Source organism: Tamandua tetradactyla, chromosome 9 (assembly GCF_023851605.1).
Source record: "Tamandua tetradactyla isolate mTamTet1 chromosome 9, mTamTet1.pri, whole genome shotgun sequence".
NCBI lineage: Eukaryota > Metazoa > Chordata > Mammalia > Pilosa > Myrmecophagidae > Tamandua > Tamandua tetradactyla.
Window position 1 is genome coordinate 99,694,550 of NC_135335.1, and position 15,567 is coordinate 99,710,116.

The 15,567-nt window shown below is 36.8% G+C and overlaps 1 protein-coding gene across 1 annotated transcript in view; it reads left to right on the plus strand.

The window, feature by feature from the left end:
* The first annotated feature begins 6,346 nt into the window (after positions 1-6,346).
* The window catches only part of NDUFS4 (NADH:ubiquinone oxidoreductase subunit S4), a 146,282-nt gene continuing 137,061 nt past the window's right edge, over positions 6,347-15,567 (plus strand). Inside the window, exon 1 of the mRNA XM_077117131.1 lies at positions 6,347-6,485. Coding sequence (XP_076973246.1) covers positions 6,388-6,485 — 98 coding nt within the window. The 5' untranslated portion in view covers positions 6,347-6,387. The remainder of the gene's footprint in view (positions 6,486-15,567) is intronic.

The window sequence follows — 15,567 nt, forward strand, 5'->3', positions numbered from 1 at the left end:
CAGACTGATTCAGAAGTTCAACGATGTCCATCAAGTCCTCGGCTTTTTCCCTCTCTCTGTTCCTCCAGCCTCACTTGTTCACCAGGATCTTTTGCCTGCCCCATGCAGATCATCAGATGCCACTGCTCTGGGCATCATATTCTCACACAACTGCATCCAAAGGCAGGAAGGTAGGCATCTCTTCTTGTGTATCTTTTTATCTGGAAGGTATTTCAGATATGGTAGCCTTGGACATGTCTATGTGCTGGTTGAAGAGATGATGGGAAAGCAAGTACATGGTAGTTTTGGTCTCTATAGTAGGAGCAAGGCCCTGTCAGCAATGAAGGGGTGCTGTGGAAAATGCCCATAAATATACATAGTTTTTTACCACAGGGAGTGACTTTTAAATTGTGATCTAAAGGGCAAGAAGGATGACTAGAGAGGAGGTAAAGAAAAATCCTCCAGGCAAGGGAACAACCTGTGAAAGTTACTGGGGTAGGAGGAAATGTGGACATGGACAGAAAGACAGCCAGCAGAGCATCACACAAAGCAAACCTGGAGAGGAAGGTGGGTGTCTTTGTTTAAGAGGCTGCTGTGAAAAACACCGTACACTGGTTGGCTTATGTTTTAGTTTTCAGATGTTAAAACAAATTCCATACAATGAGTTTGCTTAAACAACAGGAATTTACTGGCTCACAGTTTTGAGAGTCAGAGAAGTCCAAAACTGAAGTGTCAACAAGGCAATACTTTTTCACAGGAGGTTGTGGTGCTCTGGAAATGGCTGCAGCAATCCTTTTTCCTTGATTTTTCTGCCTCATGGCAATCTGCATGATGGCCTTTCCTGGCTTCTCTTCCTGTCTAATTTTCACTGGGTTTATAAAGGGCTCCAGTAATCTGGAGGAAAGCGCAACCCTGATTCAGTGGACCCACACTTCACCTGAAGTAGCATCTTGAAGAGATCTTATTTACAATGGGTCCACACCCACAAAATGAGAACCAGGACCAAGAACACATGCCCAAACTGGAGAGCACAATTCACACCAGAGGAATGAATTGCCCCACAGTTTTGGAGGCTAGAAATCCAAAATGAAGGCATCAGCCCAGCCATTATTTCTCCCCCAAGTGTGTAGGATTCTGGTGCCATCTTGCCATAATCCTTGGGGTTCCTTGGCTTGCATGTGTGCCTCCCATCACATGGTGATCTCTCTCTCTCCTTGCATCTGCTCTTCTGGATTCCTCTGACTTCTGGCTTCCTTCTTTGGCTTTACTCTGGTTTCTGGTTTCTTTCTATAAGGCTTTCAGTAATACAGATTAAGACCTACCCTGACTCAGTTGGGTCAAATCTAAACAGGATTTTAGAATACCCTAATCACAAATGAGACCACACCTTAACCGATAATACATTTTCAAAGGGTCCTATTTACAAATGGGTTCACACTTACAGGAACAAGATTTAAGATTAAGAACATGTCGGGGTTTTGGTGGGGGGTGTACCAAATTTAATTTACCATAGTAGGAGACAAATAATGTGGATCCTGCAAGATCAGGTTAAGGTACTCTGAGTATCCTCAGTGAAGTGGCAAGCCATTGGAGGGATTTAATAGAGAAGGTGAATATAAATTGGAGGCCAGAATGAATGGGGTAATCTAGTAGGGGCCATAGCAGTAGCCCAAATAAAAAGTGAGAGTAAAAATATATGGTTAACTAATTATTCTAAGTTAAGTAAGAGATTCTTTATTTGATCAATATTTATTGAAGAATTAATTATATCTGGAAGCATTACTGTGATGGTAAGTAAAAGTCTAAGTCCATAGTTGGAGAGAGATTGACGTTATTTACCACAGGGATTATTTGTTCCTTAGTTAATAATCACATGCATAATAGAAAGTTCATAAAGTACTAAACTTACAAAAGTGCTAGGGAAAAAAATAAATCAGGGTAGTTACATGGAAATTGTTAGCATGAAGTTGAAATTTTAGATAAGATCAGGAAGCACCTCACTGAAAAGGTGACATGGGAACAAAGATCTGAAGGAGAAAGAATCATAAAATACCAGGGGAAAGAGTATTTCAGACATAGGGAACAGCATTCCAGGCATAGGAACAGTGGATGCAAAGGTTCTGAGATAGGAGAGTTGTCTAGAATGTTCTAGAAATATGAAGTAGGCCACTGGGTCTACAGTGCAGTGAACGAAGGACAGTGTTAGGAAATGATGTTGGAGAACTTTTAGGAGATCCTGTTGAACAGAAAGTCTTTGGCTTTTTTAATGACATAGAAAGCTCCTGGAGGGTTTTTTAGAAAAATATTTTTATTGAGAAATCTTCACACATGTACAGTCCATACATGGTATATGTATCAGTTAGGGTTCTCTAGAGAAACAGAATCAACAGGGAACACTCACAAATATAATATTTATAAAAGTGTCTCACGTGACCATGGGAACACAGAGTCCAAAATCCACAGGGCAGACTGTGAAGCTGACAATTCCTATGTAGGGTCTGGACAAACTCCACAGGAGAGGCTCACCAGCCAAGACAGGAAGAACCTGTCTGTTCTGAATCCTCCTTATAAGACTTTCAGTGATTAGATTAAGCATCACTCATTGCAGAAGACACTCCCCTTTGGCTGATTACAAATGGAATCAGCTGTGGATGCAGCGGACCTGATCATGATTTAGTTCTATGAAACGTCCTCATTGCAACAGACAAGCCAGCACTTGCCCAACCAGACAAACAGGTACCATCACTTGGCCAAGTTGACACATGAACCTGACCATGACAGGATACAATCAGTGGCTTACAATAGCATCCATAGTTGTGTATCGAGCATCATGATCATTTTTCAAACATGCTTCACTCCAGAAAAAGAAATAAAAAGAAAGAAGAAAAACTCATACATCCCATACCCCTTACCCCTCCCTCTCCTTGACCACTAATATTTCAATCTACCCAATTTATTTTACCCTTTATCCCCTCTATAATTTATTTATTTTTAATCCATATTGTTTTACTGACATGTCCCTATCCTGGATAAAAGGAGCATCAGACAAAGTTTTCACAATCACACAGTCACATTGTAAAAGCTATAGAGTTATACAATCATTTTCAAGAATCAAGACTACTGGAACATAGTTCAATAGTGTCAGGTACTTTATGTCCTGAAGAGTTTTGAATGGAGAAATTGCATGATCTGTTTTATGTTTCAATGCTTCTGGTTGTTATATGGAAGCAGCTGAGAAGCCAACACTACAAACCATGCAGGAGGTGATTGTGACTTGGATTAGAGTAGTAACAGTAGATGATGTGAAAACAGATTCTGAATATATCAATGATTGAGATGGAGTGTAAAAGAAAGAAGAATTAAGGATGACTCCAAGGGCATGATGACTTTCCGAGTCAGGAATATACTAATAGTATGGAATCATTTTTTTTAAGGAACACCTGTTAAAGTCTCACACAATTAGTGTTCCCCAGAATACCATTTGGGAAATGAGGTTAAAGAACACTAAGTGAATTAAAAGCTGTGCCAAACTATTGAGGAACCAAATAAGGTTGGACAGCACTCAATTGTAATAAAGTCTCTTAGGCTGCTGTTCTGTTTAGCAAAGATGAATAGTAGATTATAAGCCTCATGTATGGGCAGCTAAGGGAATCCAGCAGAAGGTCAAGAAAACTAGGAATGCTACAGGAGTATATTGATGGTAATGCTGATCTTGGTTTATGGGTTCCATAGGAAGGCAGAAAAATCACTGTGGATTCCAAATCCATAGAAACAAGGGACCAGAAGAGGTGGTAGGTAGAGAGATTAGGCTTTGGTCAATAGAGATGGACAGTAGTGAAAATAAGAGATACAGGAAGTGCCCTTAAGAAGACTGGGACAGATAGAATGTCTCACTTTGAAATAGAAATCTTCAAAGTTTAATACAAACATCAAAGCCTCCCTTGGGCTTAAAATTCCCTCTTGAGATAGAGAACTCAGAAATGGCCATGACAAGTATGGCCAACTGATTTTTTGACAAAGGTGCAAAAGCAATTTAAAGGAGGATGGACAGTCTTTTTTAACAAAGTTGCAGCTATAGGATATCCATAGGCAAAAAAAAAAAAAGAGCCTTCATCTAAACCTCACATCATATCAACTGAAAATTTAACCCACAAAAATTAACTCAAATGTAAAGTGTAAAATTAAAAAATCCTTAGGAGAAAATTTTTGGCTTGGCAAGTAGCTTTTAGACATGACACCAAAAGCACAATCCATAAATTTAAAAATTCAATAAACTGGACTTCAAAATAAAAAAAAAACTTTTGCTTTGTGAAAGACCCGGTTAAGAAGATGAAAAGAGAAGCTACAAATGGGAGAAAATATTGGCAAATCACCTATCTGATAAAGTATTCATATCTAGAATATATATGGTACTCTTAACACTGAATAGTAAAAAACAAAAAAACAAATAATGCAACTAGGAAATGGGCAAAAGACAAGAGATATTTCACCAAAGAGGATATGCAGATGGCAAATAAGCACATGAAAAATTATTCAACACCATGGGCTATTAGGGTAATGTGAATTAAGACTGGTGAAATATCACTACACAGTGACAGTGTCAGTACCAAATGTTGGCAAGCACGTACAGAAATGATATTTCATACATTGCCATTAGGAATATAAAATGGTACAGCCATTCTAGAAAATAGCTTTGCAGTTTCTTAAAAAACTAAACATACATATAAAATATCATACAGCAATTGCATTTCTGGTCATTTCTTCCAGAGATATGACAATTTATGTCCACACAAAAGCTTGTACATGATTGTTCATAAGGAAACTTTATTTGTAATAGTAAAAAACTGGAAACAAACAGTATGCTTTGCAATAAATGAATTCTAAACAAGCTGGTATATCTATACCTTGTATTACTATTCAGCAATAAAAAGGAATGAACTCTTGATATAGGTAATTGGAATAGATCTCAACGGCATCATGCTGAGTGAACGAGGTCAATCTCAAAAGGGCACATACGCCATGAGTCCATTTATTTATGCCATTATTGAAATGACAAAGTTTTGAATATGAAGAACAGATTTAGGGTGGTGGGTATAACTAGAGAAAGGTGGTATGAGGGACACCTTTGTGGTAATTGAATATTTTGTCTTCATTGTAGTGATGGTCACACAATTGACACATAAAATGACACAGAACTATACACACTTTATACTTTTGTCAACTCCCAGCTTTTAACATTGTACCAAGTGTTAAGTGGGATGTAATTATTGTGGAAAACTGGGTGCAGGATACAAAAGGCCTCTTTTTGCAACTTTCAGTGAATCTATGATTATTCATAATAAAAGATTAAAAAAAAATCCCTTTGAGGTATCTCTCCCTCACCTTCCTTCATCCTTCTGTGCATTTTCTCTCTCCCTGGACGTATCTCTCTTTCCTTTGACCCTGAATTTTCTTTTCCCCCTTTCTCTTTTACGTGTATAGTGTTCCTCTAATTGGCTATAATGTAGATACAAAACATTCCCCATTCCTCGATTTTGTTTAATAAAGGTTATGTTTTGGTGGACTTAATTTTAAAAGCAGGAGCATTCTTATTCTATTTGAAACATCTTTTAAAAGACAAAACCCCTTATGCTGCTTTTTATATAATCCGGTTACTCATTGTTCTTAAAATCAGTAGCTCACAATGCTAGTAGGTTTCCAACACTTGCCCCAGCGCCTAATTTTTGTTTCAAATGCACTGAGTTTCAGTAATATTTTCTGTACTCTATGTATCATGATCATACATTCACTGATCTTAATAGTAATATCAAATATTCTATTCCATTGAGTTTTCAAAAAATCCACACATTAAAAATAATCCTTTGCCAGGCCATGTGTCCATATTTTTCGTTTGGAAAATATGATTATAACTACAGGACATCAAACAGAATACAGTCCTGTCCTGAGGGTTTGCAGACTGAATCTGGCAACACTTTGGAAAAGTACTACTTCAAGTTTTCAAGGACCCAAGGAACCCTCTGGCTTTCCCAGTGAGTTCAGCTCCAAATGTTCTCAGTCCTTTGAAAAAATTATAAGTTGCAGGTGTTTAAATTTCCATTTATTTTCTTTTGGTCTTTTCATTCTCATTGTAAATACCCAGTACTGACAACTGACAAAGATTATAGTTTAAGGCGTAATGTTTTCACTTAATGTACTTCTGCATTTTTTTCCTTGCATCCACTTTCCTTATTACATCTATCCACCAAAAATCTTTCACGACTTTTCTGAACTCCGGTATTAAAGAAAGAAAAAAAAAAAAAAAAACCCAGCCCACACTCCGTTACGTTGCACTTGCACACGCTTGAGAACGAAGGAAGTTTGTCCCTTGCGGTGACCCATCCTCCCATCCCGGCGTTTGCCTGCAGCAAGATGGCGGCAGTCTCAATGTCAGTGGCGCTGAAGCAAGCGATGTGGGGGAGAAGGGCAGCAGCTCTAGCTGCCATTTCCGTTTCCAGGGTTTCAACCAGGTAACAGGATTGTCAGGCTTCTTCCTCAAGATTTTCGGGTCCTGCCACTATTGTGGAGGTCTTTTCTCACTGGTTTCCGGAACCTCCGGGAAGCGTCCCCTGCTGACCCTGTCTTGGGAGAGAACTGGCGGATTTGGGACTAATTGCGATTATGGGGCCGCAAGCCAGGCGAGTGGGGGCGTGAATGTGAGGAGGGGGCGGAGGATCTGTGTTTCTCGGAAACCTTTGGCCTGTGGCAGAGAGAAAGAGAAAGGAAGAGAGTGGGAGAGAGAGAGAGAGTTAGTTAGTTTGTGGGGGATGGGTCGTCTCAGAAGCTGCGAGCAAGACCCCTTCTCCCCAGAAACGGGAAGTGTCTCATTGGTTTTTCTCCCCACTTTTCACATCCCTCCCCCCCGCATTTTCCACCTCTTTTCCTGCCATTTGAGCCCTTATAGGAGGTCTACGTCCCTCTCTTCCTTCCACAGCTTTATGTGGAATTAAGTTTCGAAGAGAAAGGTTGTTTTACTAAGTTTGGGAGGAAAAGTTGATTTCAGTTCAATGCTAGGTAGAAAACATCACTGCCAATAATTTTGGAAAGTAATTTTTAAAATACTGGTGGTAATGCTAGGAGGTTTTCCATCCACGTTTTTATTAAAGCCTCACGGTAAATCAAAGATTTTTGTAGTTTGTTTTTTGCCTTGAAGCTTTTTTGGGATAATTTTCAATTGCGTTGCTTAATCCTCTATTTCCATGTAACCTCAATTTTCCCCACTTTATTATAATACTAATGCTACAGCATACACAGACACGCACATACATTTTAGCATTTTTATCTGTAAAGTAGTATGTTTTATTCTTAGTGTGGTAGCCTCTTGGTATAACTACTACACTTAAGTGTTTCAAACAGTGATGGAAAGACTGGATGGAGGGATGTCAAGTAAGTGAGAGAAATGGGTATAGTAAAAATGTAACAGGGTTTAATCAAATTCTGATTAGTGGTATATTAAAGAAATATAAAGGTAATGCAGAGAGTCAAAATCAGGTAAATTATAAAGAATTTTTGGAGTTGACTTTTAGATAGTGGGTGTTGCATGACAAAGGGAGTATTCCAAGTAGTTATCCTGCTAGGATCAGTGGCTTATTAAATAGCTTGAAAACAATAGAAAGATACCTAATAAAGAGTCACTGAGAAATAAGGGTGCTGAGACTGGGGAAAGGTAAATGATCATTTTGTAGGCAGCTGTTCTATATATGGGGATCTTGAAGAATGAGAAGTGTTTCTTTAAGGTAAATTACTCCACTGGTTTATTTAGAGCTAGAGTAGATGTGACCCAGTTTAGTTCTTTTTCTCCAACATATTATGGGGATTAATTGTACATTCCCTAGAGCCAAAAACAAATTTGAAGAGATCCACTGGTACATGGTTAATCAAAACATGGCTGTGAATCTTAGCTTAAAACATAGCCATTTTATCAGCAATTATAGTTATTGAAGTTAGAATGATATTAGATTTTGGAAACTATGCTAGATAGTTATCACTACTTACCCTGACTTGAGTTTCTATTTGCAGGTGTGTTATGAGAAATTTGAAAATAAAATGATTTTTAAGATCATATAATCTTTGTTTAATACTTTAAAAAACTTAAAAGCAAAGGAAACTGAATTTTAAATAAAATTTAAACACAAAATTTATTTACTCTCTAAACCACCTTTTTACCCTAAGAGCTTATGATAGTCATCTCCTTGGGGGAAATCTATGGCCCTTTTCTTTTGCATAATCTTTCTTTATAATCTTAAACACTTCTATTATGGCTTGAGGGTAATGAAGATCTGAAAAGATTGAATGAAAAGAGGACTAATTAAGAGGGCCATCTACTTCTAAAATTCATCTTATTCTAATGCTTAGGAAAGTATTTGCTAATGATGAAACATTTCAGATCATTTGAAAAGAAGTAGAATGAGGGAGAGTGGAATCAGTAAGGCCCATGGTAAGGTAGGGAGTAGGGAAAAAATACAAATATTCAAGAAAAGGAACTATCAGAAAAAGGGAAGCAATTAGCTGCTAATTAATTTATATCAACTTAACTATATCTGTAAAATACAAAAAGCAAAACAAAAAACCAAACAGCATATACACATGGGAGAGAAACGGTTATTAAATGGCATTGGTAATTCAGTTGATCTAGTTACTGAGTGTGTGCTCTAGAGTGAGTATGACATGGCACATCGCAATTGATCTCGGTTTCCATGTACTTCTCATTTCTCTGGATTGAATGGGGGAGGTGGCATAAATAGTCTACATTTATCCTTACTTTCCTAAAGGATTTTCTAGGGTAATTTTTACTAATAAAATGATACACTATTTCAAAATAGTAGTACTTGGGACTCAGGAGATTTGATGCAGGTTTTGTTCACCTGTGTGTGTACTGTTCGTCTGTGTGTGTACGTATCTGTTTTATTACTTCTCAGTTGGGTCTGGGTCTTGGGGTTATCTCAAACATAGCTCTCTAGGGTGGTAGATCCTCAGAGGGTGTTAATAACTGGTGGGAATGGTTATGGGATCTCTCTGTAAAGCCTATTTTGTGCTTGAATCTCTGGCAATATTTTGTTGCTTTATTTCCTTTTTTCAGCATTAGTTAAGCCTGTGTGAAATTATGAATCTATAGGGACCTCCAATTGAATGAGAGGTCCTATGGTTGACAAGATTTCTGCGTATATTACACCTTGCTAGGCAGCTAGCGCAGCCCAAATTTGAGAAACATTTAGGACATTTAAGATCAGTAGGTTGGCCTCTGCTTCAAATAAGCAGCATAAATAAATAGATTCCTGCCCAATGGAAAGCTACTTTTTCTGTCTTTCTAACATGTCAAAGCCAAGTTTTGAGAGTTTGAAATACTTCTAAAGTGTCTTTTAATAGGTTCCATTGTTTTGCTTATTTTCCTTATTACAAAATATCCATAAGTGATTGGTCAGTTTTCATCCATTGTAGACATCTTGACTGAATTCTTCCTAGGAGAATTAAATATTTTAACACATAAACTATTAGAATAGTACCTGGCATGTAAAGAGCCTTCTCTAAATAGATGCCAGCTGTTTTTGTTACTGATTTGAATACCTTGAATAATACTCTTTTCTTTAATCCTGACTATGGGTATTGTGGTAGACTGTATTGTTTAAAAACACTACCATTTTCTATGACAGGATTATGTATTCTGACCTTAGTGGTCAAATGACTTGCTTTGGCCATTGAAATGCGAGTGGAAATGATAGGCCACAGCCAACTGAGGCTTTAAGAGCTATCTCATGTTTTTGCTGTTTTCTTTCTGCTCTAGAGATGGGCATATCCCAGGTTGGGGCTGCCCTTTCAGCCTGGATCCTTGAGTGAAGACAACATGGAGCAAAGCACAAGCTGAACCTTATTGGTTATGTTAAGTGAATGAGAAATAAACCTTTGTTGTTAAGCCACAAAGATGTTTGGATTGTTGATTATCTCAGGTTAACCACCTATACTGGCTCTTTTTTTTAAATTCACATGTGCGCATTTGCATATGAGCAGGCTTTAGCACATGAACTGATATATCAGTAATGAGGTCACAAGCTTTTGGAAAATAACAAATTTATTTTCATTTTTGTATACTTCATGGCACCTAGTGTATGGCTTGTGTGTAGCAGGTAAATGCTTGTATAAATGAGTAAATACAGATTTACTGTAGTTATGAGGAAAAGCAGGAAGCCATAGGCATTATTATTTTTTTTTACCTCATTAAAAAAAACTTTATTGTTGTAAAAAGTATATGACACAAAATATCCCATTTTAACCACCTTCAAGTGTGCAATTCAGGAGTTTTTTTTGGTATATTCATTGTCACGATCATTTCTTAGAACATCTGCATCAATTCAGAAAAAGCAATAGAAAGAAAACAAAAACATTCATACATACCATACCCCTTACCCCTCCCCTTCACCAATATCCAGCATTTCAATCTACTAAATTTATTTTAACATTTGTCCCCCCTATTATTTATTTATTTGTAATCCATGTGTTTTACTTGTCCATCGATAAGGTAAACAAAAGGAGCATCAGACACAAGGCTCTCACAACCACACAGTCATACTGCAACAGCCATATCATCATACAATTATCTTCAAGAAACATGGCCACGGGAGCACAGCTCCACATTTTCAGGGAGTTCCCTTCAGCCTCTCCATTATACCTTAACTGAACAGGTGGTATCTGTTTAATGCATAAGAGTAACCTCCAGGATAACCTCTAGACTCTGTTTGGAATCTCTCAGCCACTGACAGTTTATCTTGTCTCATTTCACTCTTCCCCTTTTTGGTCAAGAAGGTTTTCTCAATCCCTTGATGCTGAGTTCCAGCTCATTCTAGGATTTCTGTCCCACGTTGTCAGGAAGGTCTGCACCCCTGGGAATCATGTCCCACGTAGAGAGGGAGAGGGCAGTGAGTTTGCTTGCTGTGTTGGCAGAGAGAGAGAGAGGCCACATCTGAGCAACAGAAGAGCTTCTCTGGGGGTGATTCTTAGGCCTGATTTTAAGTAGGCTTAGCCTATCCTTTGGAGGATCAAGTTTCATATGAAAAATCCAAGATTGGAGGCTTGGCCTATTGCTTTAGCTGTCCCCACTGCTTGTGAGAATATCAGGAATTCTCCAGTTGGGAAAGTTGAATTTTCCCCCTTTCTCACCATTTTCCCAACTATTCCCCTATTCGTTGTTCAAATAACTCTGGGATTTATCTGGGCATCACTCTGGACAAACCTACAAAATGTCATGCCCTACGCAACATTACAAATACTATAGTGTTTGATTAAGCCGTCCACATAAGCTATATTAGGAAATGCAATAGTCAAAATATAAATTTTGTACCAAATAAACATTTTTTCATAAGCATAATTTTTTTTTAATAGCCTCATCAGTAAAAGACAGGTCGGCACTAATCTGCATAAATTTGAATATAAAATATCTACAAATCATAATTTTTCCTAATTATTTGTAACTGAGTTTAGGATAGTCACCTAGAATACTGTTAACTTCTGGATTGAAATTGCTATGTAAATAGTTCTAATTGTACCCACATATCTCTCCACAAGTGTCCTGACTCCTCCTTTATATACAGGTTAAAAAAAGAAAGGTGAAAATGAATCTTTTTTGGAAAAGGTAGTCATGGGCCATAAGAGGTTGGAATAAGAGCAACTAACTGTGATTATTAGACTTGTTTTCTGCAAGCTGTGCTCTTGATCTTTTTAAAAGTTAATACTACATAGCCTTAATGGAGAAAGATAGAGCAGCTTGGTTTCATATGCTAGAAGAGGTCTCCGATTTTGAGTAGGATAAGTACAGAATAAGACAATTTCAAATAGGAGAGCTTCAAAACTAACATACCATATGGTTTGCTAAAAGCTGAGGGTTGTTTTTTATGGCTGCTTTTTTCTGAGGAAAAATTAATAATAGGAGCTAACATTTATTTCTCACGTATTGTGTATCGACCACTGTGCCAAGGAGTTTACCGAAATTATCTCATGTATTTTTCACAGGAATTTTATGAACTCAAGTGGTCTCATTTTTTAGATGAGGAAATTGAGGTTCAGATGCTAATTTCTTCAAGTTTATATTGCTAGGAGATAATCTGATTTAGCTGTCTAAAACATTGACGTTTGCACTATTTATTATGTCTGATAATAAATCATAATAAAACCTCAGTGTTTTCTTACATTCTTTTTTAAAGGTGTGTTCTTTATTTCAGATGCGCTTATATTATTGATGCGCTTATATTTACTTTCACTGCACTGTACCTTTTGTACAGTGAGGGTTTCCAAATGTGGTATTAGTTCTATGGTATTTTTGCAGCTGAGGATTTTTTTTTTCTCCAAATTTTGGTGAGGTTTCCTATAGGTGACTTACACTTTCTTACCCTCTTAAACAAAATACATGTAATATATATATTCAATAGGGTATACTGAACATATTTTTCTTCTCCATTGATCATTAGAAAAATCAGTGTATTCTGCTACCTTTAAAAACTATCAGTGACTGCTATGATTTCTGAGTTCTTAAGTCTGCCTTGAGTGTTTTTCTGTCTTTCTTGACTGGTCTGCTTCCCTTAGCAGTTTCACCACCACTTTTAATTTATCATAGGCTTGAATATCAAGCAATTAAACCTGTTGGAATGTAAAATAAAGTAGGCCTTAATGAAGGTCTGAAGATGGCCACAGTTTACTTTGTTGTTATTGAAGCCTTGAGCTCTTTTAAGATCCGTAGATAATTACATTTAGTACATGAACTCTTATAATTTTCTGTTTTGATTTGCAGGGTCAGAAGTCCCTAATGGAACCTGATTCTGATTGTACCTGAGCCATTCAGTGGCCTCATTCATCATAATCCTTTTCATATAAATATTTGATTATTTTAACAAACTGTTCTAAGTCTTTTGTCCTTTAAGTAGTGACAGTAGAGCAATTCAGAATTCCTGTTCCAAGTCCTGTACTATTGTCTGTCATTTAGTAGTTTGATAGATAAATACAACCTTAGATTCTTTAGAACTAGTTAGTTGCTTGAATAAGAACTACTTAGTTACTTGAATGTGACCTTTTCTTCTTGCTGGACTCCTACTATAGTTAAATTTTCCTTTATGGAATTATTGTCTGGTTCAGTGTTTTTTTTATAAACCCTTGCTGTGCCTCAATATCACCTTTCGTAGCCATTAAAAAATTCAGATGCCTTGGCCTCCACCAATGTTCAGTAACATTGGGTTGAGATTTAGTTTTATGGTGATTCTGATGGAAAGCCAGGGCACAAAACTGCCTTTTTGAAAAAATAGTTTCCATGCTATATTTTGAAAACAATTTTTCCTTGGTGGAGAAGATTTCCAACCAATCAACAACAACAACAAACTGCTTCTGTTTTTGCATATTTCCTTAATCTAAATTGTTTTAAGTTTTATGCTTTTCCCCTATGCATTGTGTAGAGGCTTTTCTTCCCCCCCCCCTTTTTTGGAGAAACTTTCCTTAGAGGCAGAACAGGCATTTTGGTAATTTTGGAGAAAGCAGGCCATGTTACTCCCTCTCTGGAGACTCTTGTTCTTCCTTTTGGAAGGGCTCAGGTTTAATATAGTGCAGCTGTTGAACTCTGCCCTTCAAAGTTTTAAGAAGTAAGTGTTTTATCCTTTAAAATGGAAATGGCTTTTTTAGGGAGGTGGTCTTTGGCTGGTTATAGTTCTCTAAGAAAGTTTCATGCTTCTCTAGAGTTCTTTTGTTTCAGTGATTTCTTAGAATTGTTTCAGATATTGAGAGCACTGTCTCTTAGAGGAAAGATCTGACTGCTTTTCTAATATGTTTTGCTATATCTTAAAGAAAGTTAGATGAAGAATTTATTTCTTTGTGTTTCTAGGACTCAAAAATATGTTCTTTCCTTTATTCAGCCACTCCATACATAAGTAAATGGTGCTTGAATAGGGCTTACTAGACAAAAGATGCTGTTCTAGATGACTGTTCAGTAAGCCATATGCTTCTCCTAAAAATGTCAGTCTGTCTTGATGAGGTTTAAAGTGAATGCAGATGTTTGGGCTCTTTTGAGGACTACCACTCTTTGTGTGGAAAGAACACTTCTTTTTCAAGAGATTTCTTCAGTATACTTATAGAAATTTGCATGAAATTTGTATTTATTTATTTTTTGTCTTTTACATCTAAGGAAATTAGACTTAGACATTAGAAATTTGAATTCAGTAAATTAATATTAACATCCTTAGTATAAATGAGATTTAGAGATGTAAAATAGATCTCATAATATAGCTGTTGTTAAGATTTTGTATTTAAATGCTTGCTGTAGTATGTCCTTTATAAAAATTTGGAAAGTGTTTTGTAGTATTTGTGCAATGATATTTTGCACAAAATGATATTTTGGCACGAAGGGATACCTTTGTAGGTGTTCAATGCATTCTACCTTGGCAGATTAAGTTATAGTTCATAGATTCATGTAATGTTTGAATTGGAAGAAAACTGTAGGATTATCAAGTCTAACACTTGATTTAATGCAGGAATCTCTAAAACGGCCTCCCTCTTTATAATCTAGCTGTTGAGGAGGATATCATGACTTTCTGGTAGCCCTAGAAAACATTCTATACTTTAAGATTCATTGATAAATGATGTTTCTCTTTAATGCTATATAGAGCAAGTCTAACTCCTGATGCATGTCAGCCCTTCAGATAATTGAAAACATTTGTCATCACTCATTCTCCTGCCAAATCCTGCTTTAAGTTTAGCATCTCCAGTTTGTTTACTCCTTATTAATGACCAGATACCTGATGCTTTGTAACCTCCTGATATTCCCTAGGATGTATCCCATTCTATCAGTATCTTTCTTTGAACTATATATTCCATTCTATCTTTATTTTTCTTTGAACTATATATATTTAATTAAATAAGATGAACAGTATTGATGGCTTGGTAAGCTAAACTAGAGAAAACACTTTTGACTCTAAGTTGGATTTTTTCTTTTAAATTTATCTTAAAAATATCATACAGAAAAATACACTTTTTTTCCTTTTCATGTACAGTTCTTAGAATTTTAGCACGTGTATAGATTCATGTAACTAGCACCATAATCAGGGTACAGAACAGCTCCATCACCTCAAGAGACTCCTTCGTCATGATATCCCTCCTCTACCCCTGTAATCCCTGGCATCATGTTAACCCTCTCCTGCCCCTGTAGTCCCTGGAGACGTTATCTGTTCGTCATCATTATAATTTTGTCATTTTGAGACAGTGATATCAATGGAATCATATAGTATAAAGCTTTTGATATTAACTTTCACTCAGCACAATTTTTTTATATTCATCCAAGTTGCTGCATGTACCAATAGTTTGTTCCTCTTTGTTGCTGCATGTATTCCGTTCTATCTTTATACTACAGTTTGTCCATTTACCCATTGAAGGACATTTGGGTTATTTCTAGTTTGGGGCAACTGTACATAGAGCTGCTATAAATATTTTTGAGCAGGATTTTGTGTGACCATTATTTCGGTTCTCTAGGATAGATATGTGATGGGAAATACCTGGGTCATATGAGAAGTACATGTCTTACATTAGATC